General features: G+C 49.4%; 1 protein-coding gene across 5 annotated transcripts in view; it reads right to left on the reverse strand.

Moving 5' to 3' along the window:
* The window catches only part of LOC123593244 (inositol-pentakisphosphate 2-kinase), a 129,768-nt gene extending 118,990 nt beyond the window's left edge, over window positions 1-10,778 (reverse strand). For 3 of the 5 annotated variants that reach the window (XR_006710211.1, XM_045468844.1, XM_045468846.1), the window contains exon 1: window positions 10,241-10,593. Coding sequence is in view for 4 of the 5 variants with exons in the window: in XM_045468844.1 (XP_045324800.1) it covers window positions 10,241-10,480 (240 nt within the window). In the remaining variant the exon portion in view is untranslated. Of the gene's footprint in view, window positions 1-10,240 lie in introns of all 5 variants that reach the window. The other 2 variants (XM_045468845.1, XM_045468847.1) reach the window with 2 other exon arrangements.
* Between the last annotated feature and the right edge of the window lie 14,149 nt (window positions 10,779-24,927).

Below are 24,927 nucleotides of genomic sequence, written 5' to 3' on the forward strand. Positions count from 1 at the left end.
GCAAGAGCATGTGGGAGCCACACCTGGGCTGCCCCATAAATCCAGTGGGTTCTGCAGACCTGTCCCAACGCAGGCCAAGAGGAGGGACAGGAGCAGGGAGAAGCCAAGCAGGCATGTTTGGGGTGGAGCCAAGCGCCAGCACCCAATGAGGGGCCAGACCTGGGGGCCCCCGCAGGCTGGAAAGAGCTTCCCAGAAAGTGATGGGCACCTGAAAGGACAGCGGAGGCACCAAACGGGGTGTGTCTGTCACACTTCTGGAGGGACAGAGCAGCCAGGCCCCACCCATGGGGAACACCCAAGGGGGACCGGATCCCAAGTCTGACCACTGGCTGACTCCACACCCCTTCCCTAACTGCCAGCTGGTCAAATGCAAAGGCCAGTAAGCTAAGCAGCTCACTGGGCTGGTTTATCAGGAATAAAGTCAACCCTGACTGAGCTGAGCCCAAAGGGAAGGACACATACATGAAGGTAACCAACCACTGGTTGTTTTTCTTCTCAACCATGTGCATCCCGTTACTTTTTCTCAAGACAGATGACATGACATGACATTAGGAGAGGAGACGAGACGAGACGAGACGAGACGAGACGAGACGAGACAAAACTACTACCGCGGATTGTCAGTGACCACGACCCACTTTGCCAGCCCGGGGGCTGAAGACCTGGAGAGACAGACCCCAGTCAGGGATGCAGAGTCACACAACAAAAACCACAGGGCTTAGGGAACACGTGAAAAGATGGAAACCTCATAAAAGCAGTACCGCACCATCAGGACGGTGGGGCATCCCCGCAGACCAGTGGGACAGAACGGCGCCTGCAGAGGCCCAAGGACAACTAACAGACCGGCAGCGGAGCAGAGGTCGTCCAGTCTCTCGAACAAACGCCACGGTAATGACGGCACCCCACCGCACCCCCTCAAACACGTGAGTGTGGGCATGCCTCCGTCCTTCCCACAGTGACTCAAAACCAAGGCTGGACCCAAAATACAACACAGACTTGCAGAACTTCCAGATGAAAACACGGCAGAAAATCGCTGCGATCTTGGGTTTGGTGACCAAGATCTCAGCACCTAAAGCACAACCCGCACGAGTGGCGCTAAAATGAAAAACGCTCTGTGAGAGACCCTAATACGGGAGTGAGAAGAGCAGCTAAACACTGAGAGACGTTACCTGCCAACTAGGACTTGCACCACTTCACCAAAGACACACAGATAGCAAACAAGCACGTGACCAGCCGCTCTGCATCCGTCGTCACCATAGGAGAAACGCAAATCAAACCAGCACCGAGACGTCACTCGTCACTCGCGCTGAGCTGAGCAGAGTGGCCAAGTTCCAGGGCGCAGGCAGCACAGCACGGCATGCCGCGAGGTCGCACAGCAGCAGGAGGCCGGTCAAGCTGCAGGGAGCGCGGAACAGGTTAGCGGTTTCTTACAAAACTAACCGTACTCTTCCCGTTCAATCCGGCAACAGCACTCCCAGGAACGGACTGACCCGAATGAATTGAAAAGCGACGTCTACGCAGACACTTGCACAGACGTTTAGCGCAGCTTTATTCATAATCGTGCAAAACTGGAAGCGAGCAAGATGCTTGCTCGAGTGGATAAACAAACAGGAAAATGTACACAAACGTAAAATCAAGGAAGTTCGGCGAATTCTAGGAAGGAACGCGTAACGTGGCAGGACAATCCGACCATATTTCAAACGGATGAAGCCACCTCACTGAAAGGGATGGGGAACACAGCGCTCGCTCAATTAACTTATTTGGAAATAAGTGGAGCACAGAAGACCGCTGGCAAATAAGCGTCAGGTTCCACTGACACGGGCACGGGCCAGCAGTTCTGACGCTCCTGTGCACACCTGTGTGGCTGATGGCGGAGCCAGATGTCCCGCTGCTGGACGCAAGTTACGGACGAGCAAGGGGAGGCAGTGGGAACGACACACGCAGCGAGGGGCCAGAGCGGAGACCTCAGCATGAGCTCACGTGCGGGCTGCTCACACACAGCTGGCGCCAGGCAGACGTGTTTCTAGACGTGTGTGTGCACACGGGCCGGGGTACAACACCTGTCTCCTGGCTCTGTCGGCTGGGAGAGCGGAGAAGCAGTGAGTGTCCAACAGCAGCAAACAGCCAGATCTTGGCCTCAAACACCATTCTCCAGTAAAAGAAACCAGGCTCCTTGAAGAAATGACTGATTGCAGGACTGGGACACGGAGCATTCACGATGAGCTGGGAGCACCTATAGCACCAGGAAGGAGTTGCTAAGAAAGAAAGGAGGGAAGGAAGGAAGGAAGGAAGGAAGGAAGGAAGGAAGGAAGGCAGGCAGGCAGGCAAGCCATCAGGAAGGAGGGAAAAAGGGAGAAGGGAAGGAGAGAGGGAAGAGGAAGGAAGGAAGAAGGGAAGGAAGGAAAGAGGGAGGGAGGGAAGAAGGAAGGAGAGAAGGAAGGAGGAAAAGAGGAAGAGGAAAGGAAGAAGGAAAGAGGAAAGAGGGAGAGGAGGAAGGAGAGAGAATGAGGAGGGAAGGGGGGAAGGGGGAGGGAGGAGGAAAGGAGGAGGGAGGAAGGAGGTAGAGGGGAGGAGGGAGAGACAGAGGGGAGGAGGAAAGGAGGAAGGAGGAAGAGGGGAGGAAGGATGATGGAAGGAGGGAGGAAAGGAAGAAAGGAGGAGGAAGGGAAGGAAGAAGGAGGAGGAAGGACAGGGGAGGGGGAAGGAAGGAGGGAAGGAAGAGGAAGAAAGAGGGAGGAAGGAGGGAGGGGGAAGGAGAGGAAGAAGAATGGAGGAGGGCAGGGAGGAAAGAAGGAAAGAGGAGGGAGGGGAGAGGAGGAAGAAGGGGGAGGGGGAGGAAGGGGGGAGAACACGGGAGGGAGGAGGGGTGGAATAATCAAGACAATGAGTGTTGAAGGGGCACAGGAGCCAAACGGGAGAGCCGCCAGGGCAAAGCTGGAACAGGCGGAACAACAAAATACAGCAGTGCTGGCTCACAACCCAAACCTAAAAAGTACCTGCAAGTCAACAGCAACACAAGCCAGTGGGCGGATAATTAAATAAAGGGCACAGAGTCAGGTCTGCCATGCAGAAAAATTCCAAACCACGTATACAGACGCTCCTGTCCAGGAGAGGTTTGAAAAGGGGGAAGGGGCGCCTTGAAAGTGGAGACCTTGAGAAACACCCAGACAGGGATGGAGGCCAACATCACGGGGATCAGCCACAGACTCTCCATGGGACGTGGTAAGAAGGGTGCTTCACCTCTGTGACCCTCCTCCCCGAAACATCTCACCCCACCCCATCCACGAGAAACACAGGAGACAAATCCCAACTGAGGGACAGTCAGCAAAACACCTGCCCAGCACTCCTCAAAACTGTCAAGGTCACCACAAACAGGAAAAGTTGGAGAAACGGTCATTACCGGGAAGAGCCCACGGTCCACAAGACACGTGAAGTCTGCCTTGTGGGATCCCACATGGCGTCCAGGGGCAGAAAAAGGACAGCTGCTGTTTTCTAGGGGCAAGGCCACACGTGAGCAAAGGCTGAGCTCCCACCAGCTCCCACTATTCCTCAAATATCACCCATTTCTGGAACAAATTCACATTTTCGAAACAGGTGTTATAGCAGAAGGGACCGCCTCATCACACTGGCCACGCTGACAACATTGGGGGACATCAGGTGCCGGCGGTGACTTGCCCACAAGCTGCTGTGGGAGCCTGCCCTCACCGACCGGGTGTGGCATCTGTGACAGCAGGTGTAGCTGCAGGCTCACCACACCAGACACCCCGCCTGGCTCTCCCCTGCCCCCATCCCAGGGCCAACATTCCCTCTGACCACCCAGGGAATCCCTCTGGCCGAGATGGGCCACAAGGGGGAAGGAGGGAGAAGACAGCCCAGGGGACCCCGGGCAGCAAATGACAGAGAACGGGTCCCTGGCCCACACTCACTCCATCACTGCTGGGGCTTCAGGGATGCACCAGCCTAAAACAAGGAAACCAAGGCGCAGGGAGGGGACCCCTAGGGGTCACATCAAGCCTTGCTAGCATACAGCGTGAGCCACGAGCCCCCACGGACCCAGGTCCCCGCCCGTGGAACAGGGACAAGGACGGCCCCTCCCTGCTGGGTCACAGGGAGCTGGCATCTCTCTGCATCAGTCAGGATACACCCGACAGGGGACCGTGAGCCCCGGCGGGCAGAGGAGGTACAGGAGGGCTGGTCTAACAAACGCGCTGGATGGGCGACAACCACCCAGCCACGAGGAGACAGTCCACAAATCAGGTGAAGAAAGCACTCCCACCGGCTTTTTAAAAAGGGAAACCACAAACAGATTTAAGAGTGGGGTGCTGGGGGCCTGCAGGAGGCAGGAGGGAGAGCAGCTCCAGGCTCCCAGCGGGAGGCAGACGGCAGCCTCAGGGACAGGCACCCGCAGCCCTGCCTGTGCGGCCAGGCCCTCCAAGCGCCCTTTTGGCTCCTGAGCAACATCTCTGAGCCACACGGGCAACCCCAACGCTCACCGGTTGGGACAACGTCGTGGAACCTCTGTCAGAGGTGACAATTCACCTCTGAGTGCAACGGAACATTCAACTTGTGTTTCCGTGCGGGTTTCCCAGCACCGCACACGGCCGAGCTCACCGAGACGCGGCCGGAGCTGCAGCCACTGACGTGGCAGCCACACACTCCCCCCACTTGGGTTCTGCTCGAAACTTCCCCACACAAGGGGGAAGCCGTCCGGCAGGGGCGCGATGCACGCAACCTGCCTTTGAGAAAGCAAACCCGAGCAACACAAACCGCACGATTCTCTCACGTGACCTGGCAACAGACCGGAAACAACTTCGGACCCGCGGACACTGAGCCCATCTGCTTGAAGGAAACGGGCGCTCCCGCACCTCAGAGAGTAACGCTAAACCGGGGCTCTTCACAAACCACTCCGGACGTTCTCCCCCCGTTCTGTGGCGTCCAGCGGCACTCCCCGACACGCACGGAGGAAAAGACCTGGGAGGAGAAACAGCCCGCCCTCGCCCATGCTCGCCATCCACGATCTCCGGAATTCCCACACGGATACTGCTCGCTTCTAGTTTCTCACGCTCCTAAAACAAAGGTACAACTTTTAAAATATCAAGCTCTAAAAAGGAAGCCAGACCCCAGTCCTCCCAGACACCATCGCCTGCCCGGGCCCAGACGGCCTCTGCACCCTGCACGCCCGCAACCCCACCTCTGGGTCCCCCTCCCCGGGCAGAGCGGGGCCCGGACACTGCTGGGGAGCCACACTGGGCCTGCTCCTGCCCGCCACGCTGGACAATGCGGGGCCCGGGGCCGGGAGGGCGGTGCCCATCAGCGCCAGCAGGGTCCTGGCCTGCCCCTGCCTGCTGCTGACCTTCGCCTCACGGTCTTTCTCCACCCCCGGCACACCGACACAGTGAAGCAAGTGTGACCGAGGGGCAGCTGTCCTCACTGACAGGGAAGACTCATCTCCTCCTTCCCAGCAAGGGGCCAGGCTCCCGCCGCTGACGGGGGAAGCCCAGCAGGAGACACGTCCACCTGGCCGCAGCTCTCTGGCCACCGGCTGCCTGTGCGCTGCAGGTGCTCTGGCCCTTGGTGACCTGAGCTGTCAGTCCAGGGCCACACAGCTCCTGAGGGCCAGGCAGGGTCCACTCTGTCCCCTGGAGCCAGAGTGGAGGCCATGGCCCTGCACAGCACACGCAGCACCTCCTCACCCGCCAGGGCCGAAGCTCTCAGGCTCCCGCCCACCCCCATTTTGGGAAGCAGCTCCGTCACAGCGAGCCACCGCGGACAGGACAGAAGAAGACACAGAGGCAGCGCAGGAGACTCTGGCACTTTACAGAGTGGAAGAGCCCTCACGTTTGCTTCACGACCCCTGCCCAACACATTCCACAGGCAGCAGAGCAGGGAGCGCCCAGGAGCACAGCCCTGGAGGGCCGCGTGCTCCTCGCCTTTGGACGCCCACACCTACCTCTCCCCACGGCCAGACCTCGTGGGCAGGGCCACCTCAGCGCCTCCAGGACCCTCCAGACCCCACCTTCAGGCCCAAGTCTGGCCCCCGCATGCCCACGGCGGGCGGCCGCACAAACGGGTCCCCCAGAGCCCTCTAGCCCCAAGGATGCCACTCCATCCTCCAAGAGAATCCCCACAGGCCTCAGCCAAGTCAGGGCTCTTCCTGCCCCAAGCAAACACCTGAGGAGGCCTCCGATTGCCCTCCCCTCCTCCTCGAGAACCTGCCCTCCCAGGGACAGGCCACCCAGGCTCACAGCCTTGAGCAAAACTCAGCCTCTCTGTGCCTCGGTTCTCCCAGCTGTATAGTGGACACAACAAGGGGGCGACCCCAAGGCTGGTGTGGGGTCCGCAGCAGTCAGTGGGGCATAGGAGGCTCTCACAGCACCTCCTTCATGGCTAAACGGACTCACAGCTGTACCTTCTGTGCAAGGACCTTCATGGGACCTAGTGCCTGAGAACCCCACCCTGAGCATCCTCAGTTTCCCCGATCACTGGGAGGGGAGATTAAGAGAGGGAAGGAGGAAGGGAAGGAGGGAGTCAGTCTAGAACACAGAGCAGATGCTGCCACTCAGCTCAGCCGCTGAGTCTGCAGGACGGGAGGGACTCAGGTGCTGGAAGCTGGTTTTGGGAGCCGGGCTGGGGCAAGTCCAGAGGTGAGGTGGAGGCGGCTCCAAGCAGCGCCCAGGCCTCGAAGGGCAGGCGGGCCGGCCTTCCGGGAGCTGGGAGAGGCAGGGGTGGTGAGAGCAGTGAAGGCAGCCGGGACAAAGGAGGGAAGCAGCATGTGCTGGGTAAGCTGGGGCCATGGCCCCAGTCAGCAGGCTCTGACGCCCAGGACCAAGGGATGGCAGGGAGGGAGCCAGGCCTGAGTGAGGCAGAGGGAAGGAGCTGACAACATGAACTGGCAAACACTAAGTAAACACCTACTGTGTGCCGGGCACCGTGCCCATCCCCCGACACCCTACAACTCACCAAATTCCACCTGCTGCTTCCTGGGACCTAAGCACACTGACGGCACGTACTGGATCCTGACATGGCACACACAGCAGAGAGGGGACCCAGACCCACCTTCCTGCTACACCCTCCTTCCTGAGACTACACAGGGACCCCTGCCCCCCAGCCCTCACATCCCTGAGCCCCACAGGCAGGAGCCGCTGCCCTAGCACACCTGCCCCCCTGACACTGCAGCAGGGGACACGAAGTGAGGTGAGGCCATGGCCATCCGAGTGTCTGCCCCACCAGAGTGGGGAGGGGATACAGTGGGTCTTGGGATGGAGTGGGACCTTGTGAAGCCAGGTTCGATGACTACCAAAATGCCTAGTCAAAAAGGGCCAGCAAGTACCCCCCACACACATGCACACTCCCCACGGTGAGATACACACTCACACTAACCCAGTGACTGGCTTCAGGACACTCACCTGTGACCAGCCAGCCAGATTCCCTCCCTCAAAGACAGGACCACCTCCAAAGGCTGGGCAGGAGTGCAAACGCCTCTGCTTGAAATAGAATCTGTCAGTAACTGAAACAACTTTAGCTCAAGAAATTAAATTTTTTTTTTTTTTTTTTAACATTTATTCACTTTCGAGAGCCTGAGCAGGGGAGGGGTAGAGAGAGAGGGAGACACAGAATCCGAAGCAGGCTCCAGGTTCTAGCAGCACAGAGCCCGACGCGGGGCTTGAACTGACAAACCGTGAGATTATGACCTGAGCTGAAGTCTGACGCTCAACCGACTGAGCCACCCAGGCGCCCCTAGAAATTGAGTTTCAAAAACAAAAATGGGGGGGGCCTGGGTGGCTCAGTCAGTTGAGCATCAGACTTCGGCTCAGGTCATAACCTCACGGTTCGTGAATTCGAGCCCCGCATCGGGCTCTGTGCTGCCAGCTCAGGGCCTGGAGACTGCTTCGGATTCTGTGTCTCCCTCTCTCTCTGCTCCTCCCCTGCTCATGCTCTCTCTCTCAAAAAGTGAATAAAGATTAAAAAAAAAAAAAAAAAAAAAAGAACAAAAATGTTCACCTCCCTACAGGACAAAAAAAAGGCCCAACAAATATTGGCTTCTCAAATCTTGATTTTTTTAAAATAAGAGTTAACGTATCCAAATAAGACCCTGGCTAAAATTAAATAAGCTGATGAGAGCGTGGGCTGGCATGGGTGTGAGTGCCTGGTGCAAGCTTCCTGGCAGCACCCCTGACACCCTGCCGCTCCTTTTTCTGGCCTCTGCCAGGACTTCCAGCTGAACTGTTCTTCCCTCACCTACAATGGGGGAAACTCAAGTTCAGGACAGTGAAGCCATGTGTCCAAGGACAAGGGGCCAGTCCGTGCAGGAGCTGGGGGGTGACATCAAACTAAGCAAGCAAGCACTTGAAGAACACGTGTGGAGACGGGCACACCACCCTCCTGATTCCCCCGGGATCCACCCTCCAGACACACCCCACGAAACACAGCCAAAATTCCTGTGCTGATCAAAACATTTGTGCCTGTGACAGTAAGGAGCCGACAACTGAAAGGCCCCTAAGTGGGGACTAGTTCTTTCTGCTACAGTCTGTTCTGGTCTGTTCTTAAAGTGGGCATGACTGTGAGCTCCTGAACACAGAAAGGGACTGCACTTGCTGCGCGGGGGGGGGGGGGGGGGGGGGGGAGGTGCTCACCAAGCTGGGGGAGGGGAGGGCCCAGAGACCAGAATGGGGCCAATGGCGCTCCTGCCCCATACTCTCTCAGCCCCTCCACCCCGCCTCCCTCCATCAACGCAGGTGCACCCCCTCACCCCACACACCAAGAAGGGGCCGTTGCAGCAGGGGCCAGGGGCCACCCCTCCTGCAGATGCAGTGCAGCCCAACCTGGCTGGGAGAAGGCACCAGTACCTGCTAACAGATGACAGGGCCACAGGTCCCATGTGCTGCCACCTGCCCCCCCCCCGCCCCCCACATCAGTCAGTTTACTAACCAAACACCTGCTCAGCCTAGCACGGATCTAAGTACATGTGTGGACCAATTCATTCCCTCCTCCTCACTACCAGAAGGGGACCCTACTGTTCTCGCCAGCCAGGCAGGGAGGCTCTGAACCATACATGCACCCATCCACGGCCACAGGAGGCAGAGATGCCAGGAGGTGGGCAGTCAGGAAGGCAACCAGCATGGTGGATCCCAAGACCAAGGGCCAAGGGGAAGTGTCAGGTGGGGAAGGAACACGCTGTGGGAGAAACCAACAGGCCACACACCTGACCATGCCTGGCCTTTGCGAACATACAATTCACAACCAGTCTTTTCTGGGTGAGCAAGGCTGCAGAAAAAGGAGCTAAGGCTCCTGCCCGCAATCACAACACTAGCAACCAGCAGGGCCTGGATCCAAACCCGGCTGTTCCACTCAGAAAGCAACTTCTCCCTGCCCCCTCCCCCCCCAACAGGGCTGAGAAGTCAGGGACAAGTGGGAGACAAGCTGGTTTAAGTCACCCAGAACTACTTCACCCAAGGCCTGCCCAACTCTCCCGTGAAGCTCGCAGGTAGCCTGGCGGGGGTGGGGGTGCGGGTCCCATCTCATCCCAGAGCGAAAATCAGCGGAGACACACGGCTCCTTCGGTGACAAACACCCATAGACCTGTCACCCGACCCTGGGACGGTAGCCAAGGAAGCCAAGACAGGAAGTAGGCGGGAAATGCACTGCATCCCAGAGAACTAATGGGGCGGGGGGACGTCACGGAGCTGAGTCTAGGAGGGACAAGGAGGACTCTAGTTATCGCAGATAACCACATTCAAGGGGAGCCCCGGTCAGGGCCCCTTCCCGGCCTCAGGGCGCTCACCCAAGACGCGGAAACACCCAGAGACCCGCGCTCTGCCTGGAGATGATGGAGGCCCAGGCCCGGCCTTTCCCAGCCGGGTTACCAGCATCCATCCCACGCCCCCATCCCCCCACCCGGAAAACCAAACAGCGCAGAGGACACCACCCCACCGTGCCCAAGGCCCGCAATCAGAAGCAAACAGGCTGGCGACACGGCCCGACCCGCAGTCCCTGCCCGCGGAGGCCAGGACCCCCGCACGCGCACGGTCCACCACTCCAGGGGTCTCCGCAGCCCCTCCTGGCGGGCCGCGCACGACGACCCTGGGCGCCCGGGTACCTGCCGGGGCCCTGCCCTTCCCGCGGTGTGGACTCTGCTGGGGGGCCGGCCCGGCGAGGGTCAGAGATCCGTTCGGAGGAAGGGGGTCCAGCCGGCCTGACTGGGGGGGGGGGGGGGGGGGTCGGGGTGGCCGCCCTCGCTCCTCACCTCCTTGAGCTGCTCCATCTCGCCGCGGATGGCCTCGTAATCCACCTCGAGCTCCTCGAACTGCAGCTTGAGCTGGTGCTTCTCCTCCAGCACCGCCAGCCCGTACTCGGCCGCCTGGATCTTCTCGCGCGTGGTCTCGGCCAGCTCGTGCGACAGCCGCTTCACCTCAGCGCGCAGCCACTCGGGCTGCGCCTCCATCACCAGCCGCGCGTACTCCTCCTCCTCCGACGGCGCCGACATGGTGGCCCGCGGCCGGCTCACGCTGCTCCCAGCGAGGGTCAGGCCGGGCTCCTGTCCGCCGCTGCCGTCGCTGCCGCCGCCCAGCCCGACGGCGCCCGGCCCGCCGCCGCGCAGCCGCAGTGCGCCCCTCGCCGCGCGGGGCACTGTGGGGGCCGTAGTCCCGCCCGCGCCCACTACAAGGCCCGTCGTGCCCCGCGTTGACGGGCTGGGGCGTGATTGGCTTGCGGCCTGCGCTGGAGCGGGCCCCTTCCAGCGCCGCTGCCTCCGTCTCCAACTCCCCGGGTATTGTTGGGGGAGGGGGCCGTCGTCTCGCCCCCGCGCCCACTACAAGACCCGTCGTGCCCCGCACCGCCACACCGCCGTGATTGGCCCTGGCCTAGCGTGTCAGGCCTCCCAGCGCCGTCACTTCCGCCGCGGCCGCCAGGGGTATTGTGGGAGTTGTAGTTCCGCCCTCGTCCGCGCCCGAGCCGGTGCAGGGCGCCGCTGTCCCGCCTACTTGCCGGTGGAGATTGGCTCCCCGCCCTCGGTGGTAGGGAGATATTGGATGTCTTCCCACGTTTATGCCCTCTTTCATTTCTTTCAGCAGTGTTTCGTAATTTTCAGCCTACAAACCTTTGCCTCCTTGGTTTAGTCTCTAAGTACAATTTTCTGATGTTGTAAATGGCATCGTTTTCTTAATTTCCTTATCTGCTTGTTCATCGTTACTATATAGAAATGCACCTGGGTTTTGGTGTGTTGATTCGGTATCCTATCCTGAATTTATTAGGTCAAATAGTTTCTTTAGGTGTTGATGTGGAACCTAGGGTTTTCTCCATAGAAGATCATGTCATCTGTGGACAAAGACAATTTTACTTTTCCCTGTCCAATTTAGATGCCTTTTATTCCTTTTTCTTGTCTAATTGTTATGGCTGGGACTCCCAGTACTATATTGAATACAAGTGCAGACAGCAGGCATCTTTGTCTTCTTCCTGACCCTAGGAAGAAAGCTTTCAGTCTTTCACTATTAAGTATGATGTTCATGTGGGTTTTTCATATATGGCTTTTATCATACTGAGGTAGCTCCCTTCTATTCCTTGTCTGTTGAGTGTTTTTATCATAAAAGGGTGTCAGACTTTGTCACACGGTTTTCTGCATCAATTGAGATGATCATGTGGGGTTTTTTTTTCCCTTCATTCTGTTAATGTGTTTTGCACTGGTTGATTTTCATATGTTGAACCATCCTTGCATCGTGGGAATAAACCCCTTTTGGTCATGGTGTATAATCTTTTAATATGTAGGAGAATTTGGTTGACAAGTATTTTGTTAAGGATTTTTGCATTAATATTCATAAGAAACAAATGGTTGTAAGGAAGGTATTTTAAAAGGTATATGAAAATTACCCAACTACCCTGGTTAGGAAGATGGGACTAAGCAGAACCAAACATGATACGGTGTAAAGTGGGGGGAAGAAACAGAAGAGAGGGTCCCTGTGCTCCCAATGCTGGAACAGGGCCTTGCACACTGTCCACAGAACTGGAAGAGAGGTGGAATCACTGTGGTTTGAATGGTGTGGGGAATTACTTTTCTTTGAACATTTTTAAAAAGGAATGTTAATTCCTTTTTAATTAGGAATTTTAAAATTAATGTTAATTTTAGGTGTGATTAATACATAGGAAGATGCCCTTTGGGCTATAAATGCATCCGAAGTATTTACAGGCAGAGCACAGGATGCTTTGAGTTTGTTTTAATCCAGAAGAAGGGACAATGGGGTTGATGAATGAAGCAGTTGTTGGTGGCAGCTGGAGTGCAGTACGGGCACACGCTGCTCATCACGCTCTAGACTTCTGCATCTATTTTGAAATTCTTTTAATAAAAATTTTCAAATCTTTTAATGTTAAAATGACATTATCTTCATTAAAAAAGTCATTTCCCTGGTGGCTCAGTCGGTTAAGCATCCGACTTTGGCTCAGGTCATGATCTCACTGCTCGTGAGTTCAAGTCCCGCATCAGGCTCTGTGCTGACAGCCCAGAGCCTGGAGCCTGTTTCAGATTCTGTGTCTCCCCCTCTCTCTCTGCCTCTCCCCCACTCACACTCTGTCTCTCTCTCTCTCTCTCTCTCTCTCTCAGAAATAAACATTAAAAAAATTAAAAATCATTTCCTGTCTCTGCTCCGATGTGTCAGCCTGCCATCTGTCACTTGACTTCTAGTGGCTACCCATGCTAGGGATAGATGCATGACCAGTGGATGTGAATTCTGACCTCATGCTTCAACCTACTTCTTATTTTAAATTGATCTATTGGTAACCATTTATCAGCTGCTTTCATGTGCCTGCCTACAAAATTTATTTTTTTAATGTTGTTATGGTTTTTAGGTAATATGCACGTGTTTAGAAGTTCAGTTTAAAAGAATATACAAATACACACCCATCAGAATGGCTATAATAGAAAAAAAAAAGTGGCAGCAACAAATGCTGGCAAAGATGTAGAGAAATAATCACTCATACATTGCTTTTGGGAAAGTGGTTTGGCCTTTTCTTATAAAACCAAATGCCTATGCTGTTGCCATAGGATGCAATAATTGCATTCCTGGGAATTTATCTCAAAGAGATAAAACTTGTGTTCACACAAAAATGTGTACACAAATGTTCACAGCGGCTTTCTTTGTAAAAATCCCAAACTGGGAACAACCGAAAATATCTTTCTTCGGGTTAATGGTTAAAAAAACCCAAAACTGTGATACATCCATACCGTGAAATACTACTCAGTAATAAAAGGAATGAGCTATGGATATACACAACAACATGGGTGAATATCCAGAGAAATACACTGAGTGAAAAAAGCCAACCCCCAAAGGATGCACAATGTATGATTCCATTTACACGACACTCTTGAAATGACAAAATTAAGCAACACGTTAGTGGTTGCCAGGGAGTGGGGTTGGGAGGGTGTGTGAGGGAATAAAAGGGCAGGTCGAGGGACCCTTGTGATCATGTCAATGTTCTGCATCTTGCCGCGATGCACAACAGAAATGCACACATGTGGTAAAATTGCGCAGAACGCACAAGTCAGTACATGTAAACCTAGTGAGATCTGAATTAGATGGGTGGCTTGTACCAAGCCCAGCCTCCCGCTTGTGTTGTTGCACTTATACTAGAGTTACAAGAAACACAACTGAGAAATATAAACTGAGAAAATACGGTATGGCTTTTATTTGATGAGAAAGGTCTTAACCCAAAGTGCTCATTTCTGTCAGAGATAAAAGAAACTAATAATAAAATTATACATATTTGTATGAATGAGAAAATACACAGAGGAAAGCAAACCCCCCTCAAGGAGATACACAAGCATATGTTCTTCTCATTAAAAACGCAACGATGGTGTGTGAAACTCGCTGTTACCTATCAGCATATACTTTTGCGGCCGACCACTTACTCCGTGATATGGGCGTTCCGTACTCCCACTCCACCGATGGACGCTTAGGTTGTTTCTGGTCTTTTACAAAAACACCAGTGTAGCAATAAACGTCCTCACTCCTCACCTTTTGGGCCTGCACGACTCTCGGGTTCCTAGAAGCAGAATGGTACAGCAGGTAAAAGGTAAAAGTGGCTGAGCGAGGACGGCCACGGCTGTTCAGTGATACGGCTGCTGGAATGGGGGCTGCTTCGGGAGGCTTCCCCAGTCCGGCTTCTGACTGATGAGTGGACACCTGGGCTTTCTCCCAGGACCTCATCTCTGTGCTCAAGTGCACGGTGCGGGGGATCCTCCTGCTCGAGGGGAGAGCTCTGGCGGGGCCATCCATTTGAGATTGTCATCCCACAGTCGAGCTTGTCTGCAAGGACTTCTGCCTCTCCACAGCCCCTTGCCCTGTGAAGTTCTGACATCCTCCCCACGTTGCTCTATACGTTTCACAAAATCCCTATCAAACATCCAGCTGGCTTTTTTCTTTCTTTCTTTCTTTCTTTCTTTCTTTCTTTCTTTCTTTCTTTCCTTTTTCTTCCCCCAGAAATTGATTCATGGAATAAAATTGAGAGTACATAAAATGACCCACACTTTTATGGTGCGTTGATTTTCAACAAATCCTTTTGAGTCAACAAGATAGTCCACACACGAAAGAATGAAGTCGGAACCCCGCCTCACACCAGATGTGAAATTAAATGAGTCAAATACCCAAATGGAAGATCAAAGCTATGATACTCTTAGAAGACAACATAAGTATAAACCTTTGTGACTTTGGTTTCTTGGATGTGACACCACAAGCTCAAGCACACAGGAAAGAGAAAAGAAAAATAAGGCGGACTCCACCAAATGTAAAATCTGTGGTCCGGAAGACAATATTAAGAACGGAGGGGAGAAAGTGTTTCAAATTACAAGGTCTGACGTGCAAAGCTGAGGGCAGGTGGGCTTGGAAATCCAGCTCTTGGAGGCTGGCGGCAGGCGCCCCCTCCTGGCCGCATGCGGCTCTGGGCCCAGCGCCCTCCCTGGACACGACTGGGGGTAGGGTTTTCAGGGAGCAGGAATAGAAGGGGTAGAAGGACAGAGGAGGTGGGTTCTGGAGGGAGAGGGGCGGGGAAGTAGGAGAAATCTTCCTGCGGGAGCACTGCACTTTAATAAGCCACCAACACCACCCATATTCAAGCCAGCTCTGGCCACCAAAGTGACACAAACTGGGTGGCTTACACAACAGACTTGTACTTCTGACCATCTGAGAGGCTGTGCCGGATCAGGATGCCAGCACGCTGGGGTTCTGGCGAGGCCTCTTCCTGGCTTATAGGTGGCCAGCTTCTCCCTGTGTCCTCATGTTGCAGACAGAGTGAGCTCGGGTGTCCCTTCTCCTTTTTACAAAGGCACTAATCCTATTGGATTAGGGCTCCACCCTAGTAAGCTGACTTAACCTTTACCACCTCTTCTAGGCCCTATCTCTACTGTCACACAGGGGACTAGGATTTCAACACGTGAGTTTTAGAGGTAAACAATAAGGTCCATGACAACAAGAATAATAGATATCATTATGTTATCAGGTGTTATGCTGGTAGATTTTTTAACAAGCAGCTTTAACAACCTGTTAAAAAATAAAGCTCTGAGTTGTAGTGTTTTGTTATTTCTGCACTCTAAATACTGCCTCTATGGCCAATTTCTCGCTATGGTGGAAACTATACTATAGAAGCAGCCTTGGAAAGTGACGAGTGGTGGCAACAATGTTTCCCCACACAGATACACACAAGATACACAGATACACAGTGTTTCCCCACCCAGATAAATACACATAAATAACCTCAAGAGCACAGTAACAGTAAAATGCAGCAAAGTAATTAGAAACTGATGAGTCTTGTGAATTTAGTGTGCTTTTAATATAACCTGTTAGGTTGTAAGTGGATATAATTGAACGTTTAATGGAGGCTAATTTTAACAACAGACTCCAGAGTTCCTGCACACTTAATAGTGGCCTCCTGCAGCCACTGTGGTCAGCATGCAGTGACTCCATGTGATGGGCCATACACCGACACTTTATTAGTATTACTGTTTTCATAATAATTAGATATCATTTGTTGAGCACCTACTTTATTCTAAGTTATCTTCAACTACTAGCATTTATTTTATTTAATCCTTACAAAAGCCTATGGAGTAGCTATTCACCCCAGTTTTCAGATGAGGAAACTGAAGGACAGAGTTAGAATGTGATGGCCATGGGCTTGGGCCCCTGAATGAGAGAAGGGGGAAGGGGAGTCTGCTGTCCCACTTACCATCACCCCGCTGCCACCTAAATTTGCCTTCATGTCTTATCCCACCCCCAGGTCCTCCCGGATCCCCAGCCAACATGACATTTCTGACTGGATTTCCAAGGCCCTGTTAAATACGGCTCACCCTGTATGGGATCCCCATTTTTCCAGGCTCTCACCCAAACTGATGCTGTGAAGATCTGTGGTATTCCCAGGCCGCCAGGATTGGAACTCTTTCCCGTGTTGGAAGAATTACCAAAGTGTGAGTTGATGGAAGATAAGCTGATCTCCTAGTACCAAAGCCTAAAGATGGGTCGGGTCCTCATCTCCAGGATCCACACAGCTGGGGTCTGAGCTTCTGAGCTGAAATGTCTGAGATTCAGTAACAAACAGCTGTTCCCACCACCGCTTTCTAACATACACACTTTTAAGTAACACCTACACTTACACACAATACATATCAACCCTGCCTTACACCCCAACTCTCATCCATTTGCCACATTCCAGTCCAAGAACTAGACTGGGTGATTTGTGATCTCGACATTAATACCTGGAGATAGCTCTTCGATGGACAGCGGCCACTGGCTTAAAAAAAAAAAAAAAAGAGTTTAATTACTCCAAAAATCCCCTACATATAATTGTATAGATGTAGTCGTAGTGCAGGGAACAGAAATCACTCTAGATGTAACAAACAGAAAGGGGTTTAATATAGAGAATTACTTGCTTGTAAAATCGTGGAAAGAACTGACTTCTGCTCAAGTCATGATCTCACAGATGGTGAGTTCAAGCCCCATGTCAGGCTCTATGCTGACAGCTCTGAGCCTGGAGCCTGCTTCGGATTCTGTGTCTCCCTCTCTCTCTGCCCCTGCCCCGCTCATGCTCTGTCTCTCTCTCTCTCTCTCAAACAGAAATAAACATTAAAAAGTGTGAAGGCAGAAAAAAAAAATTAAAAGATAAAAATGTCAAGGCAGCATTCTAAAAAAAACTCTGCTCATTCAGAATCTCAGACAGGGATCTTTAACAATATTTGAAAGCATTTTTGGGGCATCTGGGTGGCTCAGTCGGTTAAGCATCTGACTTCAGCCAGGTCACGATCTCGCGGTCCGTGAGTTCGAGCCCCGCGTCGGGCTCTGGGCTGATGGCTCAGAGCCTGGAGCCTGTTTCCGATTCTGTGTCTCCCTCTCTCTCTGCCCCTCCCCCGTTCATGCTCTGTCTCTCTCTGTCCCAAAAATAAATAAACGTTGAAAAAAAAATTAAAAAAAAAATACGCAACATTTTATAAAGCATTAGTTATAACACCGTGTTATTGGATTTATGAGAGAGAGAGAAAGAAAGATAGATGTAACATATATAACAATAATAGTGTAAAGGCCAGGGAAGAAAATGATAATAAACATGAGCAAATATTCTCTATTTTGTCATATTTCAGTTAGTATTAGTCTAAAGTAAGTTGTGATAAGGTAAGATACATATTGAAATCTCTAAAGCGATTGTTAATAAAATAACTTGAAAAATATAGCACAAAAATCAACAGAGGAATTAACGGTGCTCTCTAAAAATATTGTTTAGAACAAAAGACCACGAAAGAACAGAAATAGATGCAACAGATGCAAATCAATGTGGATGTACTAAACATCTTACTCAAAAGGCACAGATTGTAAGACCAGATGAAAAGTCAAGACCTAATTTTGCTCTCTACAAGAGACACATCTCAGATTCAAAAACATACGTGCGGAAAAACATACCAGGCAAACAATAACCATCAAAAAGCTAGGCGGGCCGTATTCAACTTTGTCCTGAAATCAGACAAAATAGGCTTTAAGGAAACAAATGTTACTAAAGTTAAAGAAAGGCATTTCATTATCATATAAGAATCAATACACAAGGAAAATATAAAAATGTAAAAATACGCACCTAAGGGGCACCTGGGTGGCTCAGTCGGTTAAGCGTCCTACTCCGGCTCAGGTCATGATCTCGCAGTTCGTGGGTTCGAGCCCCGCATCGGGCTCTGTGCTAACAGCTCAGAGCCTGGAGCCTACTTCGGATTCTGTGTCTCCCTCTCTCTCTGACCCTCCCCTGCTCATGCTTTGTCTCTCTCTGTCTCAAAAATAAATAAAACAGGGGCGCCTGGGTGGCGCAGTCGGTTAAGCATCCGACTTCAGCCAGGTCACGATCTCGCGGTCCATGAGTTCGAGCCCCGCGTCAGGCTCTGGGCTGATGGCTCAGAGCCTGGAACCTGTTTCCGATTCTGTGTCTCCCTCTCTCTCTGCCCCTCCCCCGTTCATGCTCTGTCTCTCTCTGTCCCAAAAATAAATAAACGTTGAAAAAAAAATTAAAAAAAAAAATAAAAATAAATAAATAAAACATTAAATCAAATTGTTTAAAAAAAAAAATGCACACCTAGGAACAGAATCCCCAATCACACGAAGCAAAACCTGACAGAATTGAAAGGAGAAATACACCATTCAAAAATAATAGTTGGAAATATTAGTACACTACTCTCAGTAATTGAAAGAACATGCAGGCAGCAAATCAGAAAGAACAAAGAAGATTTGAACAACATTATCAACCAATTTGACTGAAGTAATGTTCACGGAACACACACAAGTGACTGCAGACTACACATTCTTTTCAAGAACTCCTGGAACATTCTCCAGCATAGGTCATATGTTAGACACAAAACAAGTCTAAGTTTAAAGAGATAGAAATTATGCAAAGTATGTTCTCTGATTACAATGGCATTAAAATAGAAACCAATAACTGAAAGAAATCTGGGAAAACCTCAAGTATTGGGAAATTAAACTACAAACTTCTGAATGGACCAAACAAGATATAAGAAGATTACAAATTTAAAGATTTAATTCAATTAAAACAAAAACACAACAAATTAAAATATAAGGGATTCAGGGAGCACGTGGGTGGCTCAGTTGGTTGAGTGTCCGACTCCTGATTTCAGCTCAGGTCAGGGTCCCAGGGTCCTGAGATCGAGCCCTGTGCTGGGCTCCACACTGAGTGTGGAAACTGCTTGAGACTCTCTCTCTCTCTCTCTCTCTCTCTCTCTCTCTCTCTCTTTCCCTCTGCCCATCTCCCTCACTTGCACACTCTGTCTCTCTAAAAGAAAATAACAATAAACTAAACTACACTAAACTAAAATTCAGGGAAAGCATTGTACAGAGGAGAATTTACTGTCTTAAATACCTATTTCAAAAAACAAAAAGGGATCTGAACCCAACAACTCAAGCATTCCCCTTAAGAAGCTAGAAAAAGAGAACAAATTAATTATAAAGCAAACAGAAGGAAAGAAATAATAAGGATTACGAGCAGAAATCAACGAAAAAGCAAATCAGTATAATCAATGTAACCTCAAGTTGATTATAGGGAAAAACTAACAAAACTGACAAACCCTTAGCTATATTAACTGAGAAAATAAAAGCTAAGACACAAATTACCAAAACCAGAAATGGAAAAGTGGATTTCAAAGCTGACCTTGCAGAAATCAACACGACTGTGAGAGAGCATCCTGAACTACTTAGAGCAATAAATTAGACAACTTGGTTAAAGCAGACAAATTCCTTGAAAAACAGAACTTACCAAGATTGACTCAAGAAGAGTAGAATATCTGAATAAACCTATAATGAGAAAAGTAGTTTAATTTTAAATTAAATTAAATTTACAAATATTCCACACACAAAAAAAATCATGGCCCAGATGACATCACGAGTCAATTGTGTCAAATATTTTTTTTTTTTAATTTTTTTTTTCAACGTTTATTTATTTTTGGGACAGAGAGAGACAGAGCATGAACGGGGGAGGGGCAGAGAGAGAGGGAGACACAGAAGCGGAAACAGGCTCCAGGCTCTGAGCCATCAGCCCAGAGCCTGACGCGGGGCTCGAACTCACGGACCGCGAGATCGTGACCTGGCTGAAGTCGGACGCTTAACCGACTGCGCCACCCAGGCGCCCCTTGTGTCAAATATTTAAAGAAGAAATATTAACACATCAAAAATACTTTAGAAAATTGAGGAGAAGGGACACTCCTCACCTCCTCAAAGAGGACATTATTACCCTGATACTAAAGCCAGACAAAGACATCACAAGAAAATAATTTTTTAGAATAATATCCAGTCTGATTATAGTCACAATGTTTTTTAATGTTTATTTATTTTTGAGAAAGAGAGAGGGAGAGGCAGAGAGTGAGCAGGGGAGGGGCAGAGAGAGAGGGAGACACAGAATCCAAAGCAGGCTCCACGCTCCGAGTTGTCAACACAGAGCCTCACGCGGGGCTTGAACCTACAAACGGCGAGATCATGACGTGAGCCAAAGTTGAACGCTTAACTGACTGAGCCACCCAGGTGCCCCAGTCACAAAATTTCTTAACAAAATATTCTCAGTCCAAACTCAGCAATATGGTATAAAGATCATACACCATACCCACGTGAGGTTTATTCTAAAGGGATTTTAACATCCGAAAATCAATTAATGTAATACAATAAGATACGATCACGTGTTCGTCTCAGTTCATGCAAACAAGGAAACCTGGGAAATCCAGCACACATGCATGAGAAAAAGCGTCAGTGACGCAGGACAGGAGCAGAAGGGCCCTAAAAGACTAAATGCCCTGCTCCTGACGAGGGAACAAAGCAGGAAAGTTTACCTCACCACTGCAGGTCAACATAAGACTGGAGGTTCCACGCAGCAAAATGAGACAAGAAAGTGAAGGCATTCATATCGGAGAGAAAAAACAAAACTAGCCTTATTTGCATATGACATGACGGTCTACACAGAAATCTACAAACAAAGAAAATCTTAGAACTGATACATGAGTTCAGCAAGATTTCAGGATACAAAATTGACACACGGAAATCAATTTTATATCTGTATATAATCCATTAACATATGTAAGTCAAACATTAAAAAATAATACAATAGCTCAAAATGGGATGAAATGTTTACATATAAATCTAAGAAAACATACAGAGAATGTCAATGCTCAAAACTACCAATTCTGGAGGAAGAAATGAAATGATCTTGATACACAGAAACAGGGGCACCGGGCTGGTCCACTTGGTAGGGCATGTGACTCTTGACCTCAGGGTCGTGAGTTCAAGCCCCGCATTGGGTGTGGAGCCTATTCAATATAAATGAATGAATGAATGAATGAATGAATGAAAACATACTGTGTTCATGTTTGAAAGGCTCAGTGTAATAAACATGTAAATTGTCTCGAAAGTGATATACAGATTTAGTGCAATTTCTATTAGAATCCCAGAAAGATTTTTTTTTTTTAGATATAGACAAGAGCATTCCAAATTTATATGGAAAAGCAAACGAACTGGAATCGCTAACAAAATTTTAAAACAGAAGAATAAACCGGGAAGCAATATTAAAGCCTTTGACGAAGCCGTGGTAATGAAAAGAGGTGCAGGGAGAGACACATGGGTTGGTGGGACAGAGGACATCATCGGAATATAGCCCACGAGTGCGGACAGCTGACTCTCGACAGAAGCGCAAAGGCGACTCAATGAAGGAAGGTAGTCTTTCCAGCAAATCGTGCTGGAGCAACCAGGCATCGTATGGGAGAGGGAACTTTGACTTGAACCGACACATTAGACAGAAACTAGCACAAAAAAATCACAGATTTAAATGTAAAACTATAAAAATTTTAGAGTAAAACAAAAGAGAAAGTCTTTGGGACCTAGGAATTGGTTAAGAGTTCTCTCTGCCCCTCCCCCGTTCATGCTCTGTCTCTCTCTGTCCCAAAAATAAATAAACATTGAAAAAAAAAATTAAAAAAAAAAAAAAAAAAAAAAGGGGGCGCCTGGGTGGCGCAGTCGGTTAAACGTCCGACTTCAGCCAGGTCACGATCTCGCGGTCCGTGAGTTCGAGCCCCGCGTCAGGCTCTGGGCTGATGGCTCAGAGCCTGGAGCCTGTTTCTGATTCTGTATCTCCCTCTCTCTCTGCCCCTCCCCCGTTCATGCTCTGTCTCTCTCTGTCCCAAAAATAAATAAACGTTGAAAAAAAAATTAAAAAAAAAAAAAAGAGTTCTTAGACATGACATCACAAGCATGATCCATAAAAGAAAAAAATTGATAAACTGGTCTTCTGCAAAATTTAAAAATACGTTCTGTGAGATGCACCTGGGTGGCTCAGTCAGTTAAGCGTCCGACTCCTGATTTCGGCTCAGGTCATGATCTCACGGGTCATGAGTTGGAGCCCCTCGTCGGGCTCTGCGCTTGATGGCATGGAGCCTGCTTGAAATTCTCTCCTCTCTCTTGGGGCACCTGGGTGGCTCAGTCGGTTGAGCGTCTGACTTCGGCTCAGGTCATGACCTCACGTCCGTGAGTTCGAGCCCCGCGTCGGGCTCTGTGCTGACCACTCAGAGCCTGGAGCTTGTTTCAGATTCTGTGTCTCCCTCTCTCTGCCCCTCCCCCGTTCATGCTCTGTCTCTCTCTGTCTCGAAAATAAATAAACATTAAAAAAAAAATTAAAAAAAAAAAAGAAAGAAATTCTCTTCTCTCTCTCTCTCTCTCCCTCTCTCTGCCCCTCCCCTGCTCGTGCTCTATCTCTCTATCTCAAAATAAATAAACTTTTTAAATTTTATTTTTTAAAATTTGTATCCAATAAAGAAATATTTAAAAAAAATAAATAAAAGTATGTTCTGTGAGAGACTGTTAACACGAAGGAGGAAGAAAAGACAGACTAAAAACTGAAAGAAAATATTCACAGAACACATCTCTCATCAAGGACTCATACTTAGAATGTATAAAAAAAGGTCCCCAAACTCAAAAATTTAAAAAAACAAAAACAAAAGCAAAAAAAACATTTAGAAGGTGGACCAAAGACCTGAGGAGACACCTCACTGATGTGAACAGACAGGCGGCAGACAAGCACATGAAAAGATGCTCAACCTCATTCGTCATTAGGAAAATACAAACTGAGACTACGTACGCTGAGATGCCAGCATGCACCAAGTGACAGCTAAGATAAAAACCAGTGAGAGTACCAAATACTGACAAGTTTCAGAGAAACTGAATCCCTCATCCATTTTTAAAAAATGGTTTAGTTTTGAGAGAGCGCAAGTGGGGGAGGGGCAGAGACAGGTGGGGACAGGGGATCTGAAGCGGGCTCTGCACTGACAGCCGTGAGCCCGAAGCGGGGCTCGAACTCACAAACCGTGAGATCGTGACCTGAGCCAAAGTTTCATGTTCAACTGACTGAGCCACCCAGGCACCCCCTCATCCATTTTTGGAACGAGTTTGAAGTTATACAACCACTCTGAAAAATAGTTAAGCAGTTTGTTGTTTTTTTTTTAATGTTTGTTTATTTTGAGAGAGAGCACGTGTCAGGTAGGGACAGAGAGAGAGAGAGAGAATCCCAAGCACTCTGCTCTGCCAGCACAGAGCCCCACACGGGGCTCGAATTTATGAACTATGAAATCACGCCTTGAGCCAAAATCAGGAGTCAGACGCTGAACCAACTGAGTCACTCAGGTGCCCCAGTTAAACAGTTTCTTAAAAAAAAACCCAAAACCCTCCAACTTTAAATATTTACTTACGAGAGTACTCCGCAATCACATTTCTGGGCATTTATCTCAGGGAACCATTGGCTGAAAAGACTACCTTTCCCCTAGTAAATTGCCTTGGCATCTTTGTGGAAAACCAATCGATGATGTGTGGATGGATCCATGTCTGGGTTCTTGATTCTGTCCCAAGACCCCAATACCAGAGTATCTCGATTATTTACAACTTCAAAGTAAGTCTCAGAGTCAGGTGTATAAGTCTTCCCTGTGTGTTATTTTTCAAAGTTGTTTTGATTATTCTAGGTCCTTTGTACTTTCTTGAGTTTTAGAATCATCTTGTGAATTTCTACAAAAACCTCTGTTGGGATTTGTATAGGATTGGGTTGAAATACACATCAGTTTGGGGAAGAATTAAGTCTTAAGATCCATGAACAGAGTGTATCTATTCATTATTTAGGTCTTTAATTTTTCTGAGCAGTGTTTTGTAGTTTTCAGTATACAAGTCATGCTCATCTTTTGTCAAATTTATCCCCACATATTTCATATTTTTATGTTATTGTAAATAGTGTTTTAAATTTTTGAATTTTCCATTCTTTGGTTGCTGTTATATAAATAAACAATTGATCTGTGTATATTGATCTTGTATCTTACTACCATGCTAAATTCACTTAGTTCCAGTATTTTTTTTTGTAGATTATGTAGGATTTTCTATACAGTCAATCATGTTGACTGCAAATAAAGATAGTTTCACTTCTTCCTTTCCACTCTGTATGTCGTCTATGGGAATACAAGTGGCAAGAGTAGACATTCTCATATGGTTTCTGATCGCGGGCAGAAAGTATTCAGTCTTTCACCATTAAATATGTTAGTTGTACTTTTTTGCCAATGTCCTTTCCAAGGTTGAGGAAGTTTCCTTTCATTCCTAGTTTGCTGAGAATTTTTAATTTTCACAGTTGGAGTTTGCCAAATGCTTTTTCTGCATCTGTTGAGATGATCACATAGTTTTTATTTCCTAGTCTGTTAATGGGGTAAATTAAATTGATTGATTTTTGAACATTTAACTAACTGTGCATTCTTGGAAGAAATCCTACTTGGTCACGAAGGATTATCTTTTTTACATATTATTTGATTCTCTAAAATTTTGTTACAAATTTTTGCACGTTGGTCTGTAGTTTTCTTCTAATGTTTTAATATGCTTTTGAGGTCAGAGTAATGCTGGCCTCGTGGAATAT

Source organism: Leopardus geoffroyi, chromosome D4, assembly GCF_018350155.1.
Source record: "Leopardus geoffroyi isolate Oge1 chromosome D4, O.geoffroyi_Oge1_pat1.0, whole genome shotgun sequence".
NCBI lineage: Eukaryota > Metazoa > Chordata > Mammalia > Carnivora > Felidae > Leopardus > Leopardus geoffroyi.